The sequence below is a fragment of the Sciurus carolinensis genome, chromosome 19, assembly GCF_902686445.1.
Source record: "Sciurus carolinensis chromosome 19, mSciCar1.2, whole genome shotgun sequence".
Lineage (NCBI taxonomy): Eukaryota > Metazoa > Chordata > Mammalia > Rodentia > Sciuridae > Sciurus > Sciurus carolinensis.
Window position 1 is genome coordinate 20,604,171 of NC_062231.1, and position 8,609 is coordinate 20,612,779.

Genomic DNA, 8,609 nt, shown 5'->3' on the forward strand with positions numbered 1-8,609 from the left:
CACTGTCCCTGTCTCAAGTGCTAAATGTGCTTTGGAGATACATGTCTACACTCCCGATTGAGATGTAGCTCATGGACCATTTTGTGGTTGAAAATCTGCAAGTTTTAGTCATGTCGACCTGAGTGGATGTCCCAGTTCTGTTTCTGACCAGCTTTATGATTCCAGGCAAACTGCTCTGCTCTGGGAGGCACATCATCCACTATTCACTGACGTAGGGACGACATGGGTCCTGTCTCCTGGAGGAAGTCATGGAGATCCTGGAGGATTCGGCGTAAATGACCCAGGAGAGGCTCCTGGCACAGGACTAAATACACAATGCATGCTTCTCTTTTTCTCTTAAGTCCTTGCTGTAAAAACAAAACAAAACAAAAAATCCCAGTCCTGCCAGCAGTGACTTGGTTGTCCTTTTCCTCCTGCCACAAGGTCTTCCATGGACATTGTGGAGACACACTAATATGCAGGCTGATACACTGAAATGCCACCTTATTAATTCAGGACACCCCACTTACTAAGAATTCTTGATCACTCTGTCAGGGCCCAGGCTGAAATTCACTGTCAATCTAACCTTAAGAGAGAGAAAGTAAAAAAACCAAGGTGGAAAGTCGAGGGGTGGCAGAACCACCCTGGTTGATATCCGGAACTTTCACGAGGTAGGTGACCCTGGCTCTGCTTCATCTTAGGTAGCATACATCCAACGAAATGGGGTTCATTGCACGGGCAATTGTATTTCCTTTTTAAAAAGTCTCCATCATTTTAATGTCTTTTGACAGCTTCTTTTTGTTGGGGGACACAGTATTGGCTACACTTAAGTCTAGCCACAAACTGCACCAATCCATGATGATGCAGGAGCCGTTGGCTGTTCCGGGGGGTTTCCATGATGTCGGGTACCATCCTTGGAACTGCTCAATCTCATGGGCTTCACATTTTCCTATTTAAGCTTTAGAGTTTGTCATTAGTTTTATGTAAGTTTTCCCTTTCCCCTGAGGGACAAAAGAGCTTTGAATTTCCTCCGATTAAAAAAAAAAAAAGGTTTAAATATTTTAATTTTATGAATGTGGAACAGACATGGGCATGGGGCAGTTGAAGATCTGAACTAAAATTTAGCCTGTGTTTCAAAGCCCATATTACAGATCCCAGCATGTAGAGTGTCTGAAAGGAGAGAATAAATGTAAGATGTGAAGAAAGCCTTCCGGGTCCCTCCCTCAGCTCTCCTTTGTACCCAGTGACCCCCAGCACTTGACCTTCAATAGAAACTCCTCCTTCCATGTCAGGAGGGTGCTGGGTGGAGGGAGAGAAAGCTGGGGAGCGAGAGGTTCCCATCATGGTCACTTTCTTATAGAGCTTTTATAGGTCTTAGTTTTCTTATTGGTAAGTTGGAAAGAATAATATACAATTCACCAGACATTTTCAGGATTCAATTAAATTCTCAATTTCTCTATCAATGGTCAAATGCCATGACTTCATATTAGTACTATTGAGTCTCTGAGGTGTTCTGCAATGTAAGAAACCAGTTTGGTTCCGTTAACCAGAGCCAGACAAGGCTAAACCAGCAAGAATAAAAATCATGCGTTCCTTCACCATCTCCTATGCTCACTACGTACCTTAAATTCCCAGTTTAACTTAGTGAGAGAAGCTCATTATTGGTTGGGGAGAGGAAACAGAGAAATCGTGTCTGCACCAATTCGATCAAGTCCTGCAGAGGTTCATTTGAGAGCAACAAATGGTGATTCTAAAATTTAGTTTTGAAGAAACATTTTCTCCCAGATAATACCTTTTGAATTAAAAGGAGGAAAAAAAAAAAAGGGAAAGGAAAAGAAAGAAAAAAGTCTATTCACAAGCAGGGTAAGAGTGAAAGAAATGAGGTGAAGAAATAATTTTCAGTTGTACTCAGAGTGCATCCAAAGCAGTTAAATTCTCCTTTCCAGTGAACAGAAAGGCAGAAAGCGTGGCTTTCCTAGCAAAGTGTCAGAAGCACAAATGCTTTTTTTCCTCCCAATGGTTAAAAACAGGAATGAAGAAAAGAAAATGCTTTGAAAAATGAATAGAGCTAGAAAGCAAACACCATGTAAAGGGGTACCTGTGGTGTTATTAGCAGTAAGTGAATGGATGAAGAAATACAAACCAAATGGCAGAAAATACAGACTTAGGTATTCTGTGCAAAAGAACTGAAGGCGATTCCTTTTGGCCAGTCACGTAGACTGAGTAGAAACACCGATCATCATGCATTTTTTAAATTCATGGCATCAATTTGATTTCTCATTAATTAAATGAGCAAATTAGGGAATGCCTGTTTTAGGGAGCTGCTCCAAAAATAAACTTGTAAAATCAGGTTAGAGATACACTCCATGCCCTGAGCGCAGCGGGGAGTAAAAGGGAAAATGTGAAATGAGAATGTAACCTGTAATAGCCACTTCACTGGTAGAGGTGATGGAGCCTCCATTATCAATCAGGACCTAGTTTGATGTCTAATTTCACTGACTATCTAACTGATCAAATTAAATTAAATATAAATGAGGAAATACTGGGCTAGGGGGAAAAGAACTATACCATCTTGCTTTCCAGCTAGTACAAACTGACCCATGATCAAGGAAAAAAAAAAAAGAAAAAAAAAAGCTTCAATACTTTTTTAAAGGGAAAAAAAAAATTCCCCAACTGACCTAACAAAGAACATTGTTGGCAAAAACATTTGCGTTTCCCTCTGCTTGCTATGTACTCAGAATGGAGAAATGGTTGAATTGCTTTCCTTCAGTTATTTCACCATATTTCCGTGCCTGTTCTGTGCCAGGTTCCAGTCATTCTTTGTGGGTGTCTCCTCCCGACAGCTGCAAGCTGCTGTGGATCTGATCTTCAGAGCTGCGTGCTTTCATGGCTTACAGATGTAGCAGAGATGTTGGTAGACGGTTTACTACTCTGCAGATGTTTGCAAACGAGACTTACCCAACAGGAAAGGCTTCACGGCTGCATCCAAAGCCTCCCCAACTCCATTTTCCACACGGACTTGGCAGTACCAGCAAGGTGGATGGTTTCCTGATCCTCTGTGCTACCCTGGTGCTGCAAGTCATCCTGAGTCAACAGGAGTTGGGGGGCTGCCGCATTTTTAATGCAGGGGCATCAGGTTGTTCAGAACTGAGGAGCCGTGCAGAGGAGTCTAGGAGGCTGCTGGGCCTGAGGCCATCAGTAGGAGAACAGAGTTCTCACAGGCAGGAGGATCTGACCGGGGTCAGTGGCAAGTCGGCCTCGGACCTCAGTTTTTCTTATCAACAAAGGCTGTGGGAAGGGATGCTTCTAGCACAGGGACTCACTGTTTCCTGCTGCAGCTTGCTTGTTTCAGCATCTGAAATTCCCTCCCTACTTCCCTTAGAAATGGAAAGAAATTATTATTTTTTTCCTCTCAGGGCTGGGGTTGAAACCAGGGCCTTGGGAATGCTAGGCAAATGTGCTACCACCAAGCTACACCCCCAGCTCCCGAATGATCAGTTTTAAACAAATGAGTCACAAAACACAGAGCTTGACAAAGACAGGAATCGCCCAGCCTGCCTCCGCTGGACTTCCTTCCTGCCCACTGTCCTGGCTTTTGCCCCTCTGGCACCTGCTTCATCCTGCTCCCTCTTCACTGTCTCATGGTTCCTGATGTGACGGTGTCCATGTCAGAGAGCCATCTGGAATCGCCTCGCTCTCCTCTCTGCCTGGTCACTTCACATTTTCAAATGGGTCTTCTGTCCTCTACCTACACTTTCAGAGTCCCTCCCTCTCCTCTTCCTGGAACTAGCCTTCTGCCTCAACCTGGCTCCTGTTCTGAGCTTCACACACAATTTCCTGTGTGATCTTCAGACACTCCACTCTGCCAAACTACGTGGGTATTATTGTTTGGATGACAAATGCCAACCATGCAGCAGTTGTTCTATTTTCTATTGATCATTGTCTCAGCAGATATCTCCACAGGGATTCACAGACGAGTGTTACTCTAAACACATAGATAGCTGTGAAGAAGGGACACAGGCATACTTCTGAGATAGTCCAAGGCTCCGTGCTTTACACTTGGATGGAGAATGTGGATACTGTAAGGAATAAATCAGGTCTTAACCCTTATAGAAAAGCAATCACAAATCCATGTGCTCATATGTGTGTGTGTGTGTGTGTGTGTGTCATATTGTGTGTGTAAACACAAGACCATGTTTAGCTATACATGGGATATATTCATACAGCTTTTTTCATTATATAAATTCATTATATATATTAGTTCTGGTCTGTAATATTTAAATTATAGAAATATTGTTCATTAACATGTCTGAATTAAAATAGTTATTTCTTCCTATACAAAAAGAATTCAAAACGTTTTAGGGCCTAGCTTTAAAAGTCAACATGCAACGGCTGATTTATTTCATTTGTCGTTTCATGGATATGAAAAATAGTACCACTGGGACTAGCAAGAACCATAAATGCTACGTTATTGCAAGTGTTCTAAAAAATCAGAACAAAACTAATTTATTATAGTTCTGTCTTCATGATACACCACATGTTGGTGAGTTAAACACAACAAAATTATCTTTTCTTTTAAAAGTGTCTACTAAAGATAAAAAGAATAAGGTAACAATTAACATGTAGTTTGTTACATTAAAAAAATCTGATATACATAGTTCTATTGCCTGTTAGCTTGTTCTAAGCCTCTTTAACTATTACAAAAAAAAAAAAAAAGAGGAAAAATCAGAGAGAAGTGGTTGTTGAAAGGCAAACATTCAATTCAGTTGATACATTACAGTACAGTCAACTAACATCATTCAAGGAAGGTAGCGAGTCTAGTCAGCTTCTTGATTTAAGTCTGTAAACCAGATTGCTACAAAAGGTTCGATGCTGCTTCAAAACTGTATATTAATTACCTTTTTGGAGGATGCAGAACTTTCTACTGATGGCTTCAGAAGAAGGGGTCATGCTATTGGTAAAAGCACAGGGGAACCCCATCCTGTCATTAATCATTTTATTGAGCAGTGTCGTTAGGATAGCATTATTGAGTTTAGCACAACAACTAAAATAAAATAAAATAATAATAATATAATAATAATAATCATAATAATGATAAGAATAAAAACCAAACACACACCAGGAGCCGGGAGTGGCTGCCAGCTGTGTCAAACCCTTGCGATACGCTATACTAAAAAAATTTGAAATATCCACCGTCCTCTCCACTCTGCCACAAACTAGCAAAGTCAAAAATACAAAAGTCTTCAACTTGTTACTTTTGCAGAATAAAGCAAAAACGTCTTTGTGCTCCTTACTACCAGAAGCAAAATATCCACTGAGTCACCACATGTAGTAGCTTCTGGATGTGTCGACCTGGGTTGGCTTGGCCTCTGCGGAACCGTCCTTGTCTTTCTCGCTATCCCCTTCCCACAGGTTGATGAGCGGAGGGTACAGCTCGTTCAAGGGGATGGAAGAGGTTTTCTGCATATACTTTTTCAGTGAATGGTGGTAGTTTTTCCTCTTGAATCTTTTGGCGATGTACACTGCCATGGAGGCGAGGCTAATCACGGCGAACATGGACCCCATGACCGCGGCTAGGGCTGTACTGGTTTCTTGATCAGAGATGTCTAGTGCGAAGGCGGCGGTTTTGGTTGTGACATTGACGCAGGACTTCTGGGTCTGCTGATGGATGTTGGACACTGTGAGGCACACCTCATAATCTGTAGAAGGCTGAAGATGTGTCAGGTTGTACTCATGGACATCGACCGGGACCCTGGCCGTATACGTTATGTGGGGGTTGTCAATCTTCATGGTGGCGGATGACCATTTTAAATTTGATGTCATGACATTGGAGTTGACCTTCCAGGACACTAAGATGGAATGAGATTCGGTCTGCTTGACATATATTTTCAACACCTGGGTACCATCCAGAAGGGTTCCATTCACCTTGATGGTCGCCACCCGAGTGTCTGCCCCTTGGACATTCTGGGCCACGCATGTATATCTCCCCGAGTCTTCGATCTGCATGTTAACTATTTCCAAGGTGCCTTCACTGCTTAACTTGAATTTTTCCGAAAGGGTATCCACAGTTATTTTATTTCCGATGGGAGTGACCCAGTAAATTTCAGGTTCTGGCTCGGCCATGGCCCGACAGTCTAGAAAAACCGTCGTGCCGATATCCATGTTTAAATGGTTTGGAAATGTGTCGTGAGAGATCATTGGCAGGCACTGTTCACTGGAATCCTGGATTATGACTTCCTTCACCTGCTGCCCTCTGTATTCGGGGGGCATGGCGCAGAACATGGACAAGGGCTCCATGAAGCGGATGTTGGTTTTGTTGGAGTTAATCCAGTGGATGACACAGTCACACCTCAAGGGATTGCTGTGGATACTGATCTCACGCAGATTGGGAAGGGACTCTACGGTCTTTTGGTAAACGGCATTCAAGGCGTTGTTGTTCAGCATCAAGCTTTCCAGGGCGGGAACGCTTCGGAAGGCCAAGCGGTGGATGTAGGATAATTTGGGGTTATTGGTGGCTTCCAGCTTTGTGAGTTCAGGTAGGTTATCCAGGGCATAGCGGTCCACAGAAACAAGTTCGCCCATGTTGTTTATCCCCAGTTCTTTTAACCGAAGCATGTTTTTGAAGTCCCCCTCTTGGATTTTGTGAATGGGATTTTTGTTGAGGTCTAAGAATTTCAAATTTGGAACTTTTTGCAGGGCAAGTTGAGGGACTTTGACCAGTTTATTATCATAAAAAGATAGGCTCTCGAGGCTATCCAGGCCCACCAAGGCATTTCCAGGAATATCGGTGAGATACATTCCTGCCAAAACTAAGCTTCTCAAATTCGAGAGGGGTTTAAAGTTCATATCCAAAATTCCAATCACAGGGTTCTCTCCAATCATAAGAATTTCCAGGTTGGGTGTTGAATCAAACCAGCGACTATCAATAACCTTCAATTTGTTGGAATTCAGGTGGAGCCTTAAAAGATTTTTTAAGCCTGAAAAGGCATTAGCAGAGATAGTGCTGATCTGGTTGTGGTTGATGTAGAGTTCCTGAAGGTTGCTGAGATCTTGCAGGCAGTGATCAGTCATCTCTGTGATCTGATTTTCCTCCAAATGCAGAGTGGTGAGCTGGGTCAAGTTTGCCAGCCCTACCTCCTTAATGTTTGTAAAGTTGTTTTGGGAGAAATCTAGCTCAGTCAAGTTGAAAAGCTGTTGAAGTTCATCTACGGTCTTAGCGATGTTATTGCTCTGTAAGAGGAGCACTTGCGTGTCACTAGAAAGGTTGCCGGGAATCCTCGTGAGGCGGAGATCGTTACAATCAACCGTGGTGGCTTCTCTGTAGGTGGACTGTGGGGTAAACCAGGGCCGAATTTCACAAACACAAAGTTGTGGACACTCACTATTCTGTATGGAAGACTCAGTTAATGACAGCACTAGCAAGCCCAGCAGCAGTTGGCAAGCCGCTGCTAGCAGGCTCACCCCCGCCATGCTGGCTTGCTGAACAAGCTCAAGTACCGCCCGGGAGTTTTAACAAAATGGGAACACTCTATGTCGACAGAGAGCAGAAAACGCAAACATTCAAGCAGTCCCGGTTGAAGCGTGTTCTGGACTTTCCAAAGGGCAGGAAGCAATTTGGAGTCTTTCGACTGTGTCTCTCAATCCCAGGCACGTGTGCGGCTTCTCGTCCCAGTTACTTCGACCACAAGTCTGGTGCTGTGTCTGAAAATTAGATTAGGAAAGGCGTTAACACTTGTTCCACTACTTTCTACATTAGAACCTTCCTTTTGTCTACTAAAAAGGCCTAGTCACTTACAAATCTAATAGAAAGGAATGTTTAAAATGCATTCAAATAGGTAAATAAGCTTTTAAACTCCAGGATACTTCCTATATCCCTCTGACTACACTAAAAGCAGTTAATGCTCCTTCACTTTTACAATTGGGAGTGCATGTACAACAGGACAAAGTCGTTAAACACACACACCGCACACTGATTTAGGACTACACCAGAAAAGCTTGTAGATGTCATTTCTTTAAAAAGAAAAGATGACTTTAGAAATTGCACATACTTATGGCTCCAAAAACAAAAAGGTCATCCCTACTAAAAGCAAAACATGAAAAGCAGTTTAGTAGAAACTCAGTGCATTTTGTATTTCTTTTCAGGGGAGGGGATTACCAGGGATTGAACTCAGGGGCACTCAACCACTAAGCCGCATCCCCAGTCCTATTTTGTATTTTAGAGACAGGGTCTCACTGAGTTGCTTAGCACTTCTGCTTTTTGAGGCTGACTTTGAACTCATGATCCTCCTGCCTCAGCCTTTCAAGCTGGTGGGATTATAGGCTTGTGCCACTGTGCCCGGCTCAGTGCATTTTTATTTATTTACTTCTTAATTAAGACCTCAATTGTTTCCAGAAATTTTCTTTTTTAAATGGTACATTTTGTGGGAATGTACCAGTCAAAGCTTTTCTAGTTCATATATTTTTATGCAAAAAGTTAATTTAACACAACTATGAAAGGAAGACATGAGTTTTTTTTATTACATTCTAATAGTCACATCTGATTGTGACTGAGTAAACAAAAGAATTCTATTGTACCATACTAGTAGTCTCCATTAAAAACACAAATATAGAGCCAGGGTGGTGTTGCATGC

The 8,609-nt window shown here is 42.5% G+C and overlaps 1 protein-coding gene across 1 annotated transcript; it reads right to left on the bottom strand.

The window, feature by feature from the left end:
- Nucleotides 1-2,667: 2,667 nt before the first annotated feature.
- Nucleotides 2,668-7,675, bottom strand: Lrrn1 (leucine rich repeat neuronal 1). The gene has a single exon (XM_047534580.1). The coding sequence runs from the start codon at nucleotides 7,447-7,449 to the stop codon at nucleotides 5,299-5,301; it is 2,151 nt and encodes a 716-aa protein (XP_047390536.1). The 5' UTR covers nucleotides 7,450-7,675; the 3' UTR covers nucleotides 2,668-5,298.
- Nucleotides 7,676-8,609: the final 934 nt, after the last annotated feature.

Excerpts from the sequence above, each read along its gene's own strand:
- Lrrn1 (XM_047534580.1), bottom strand. The coding sequence starts at position 7,449 with ATGGCGGGGGTGAGCCTGCTAGCAGCGGCTTGCCAACTGCTGCTGGGC.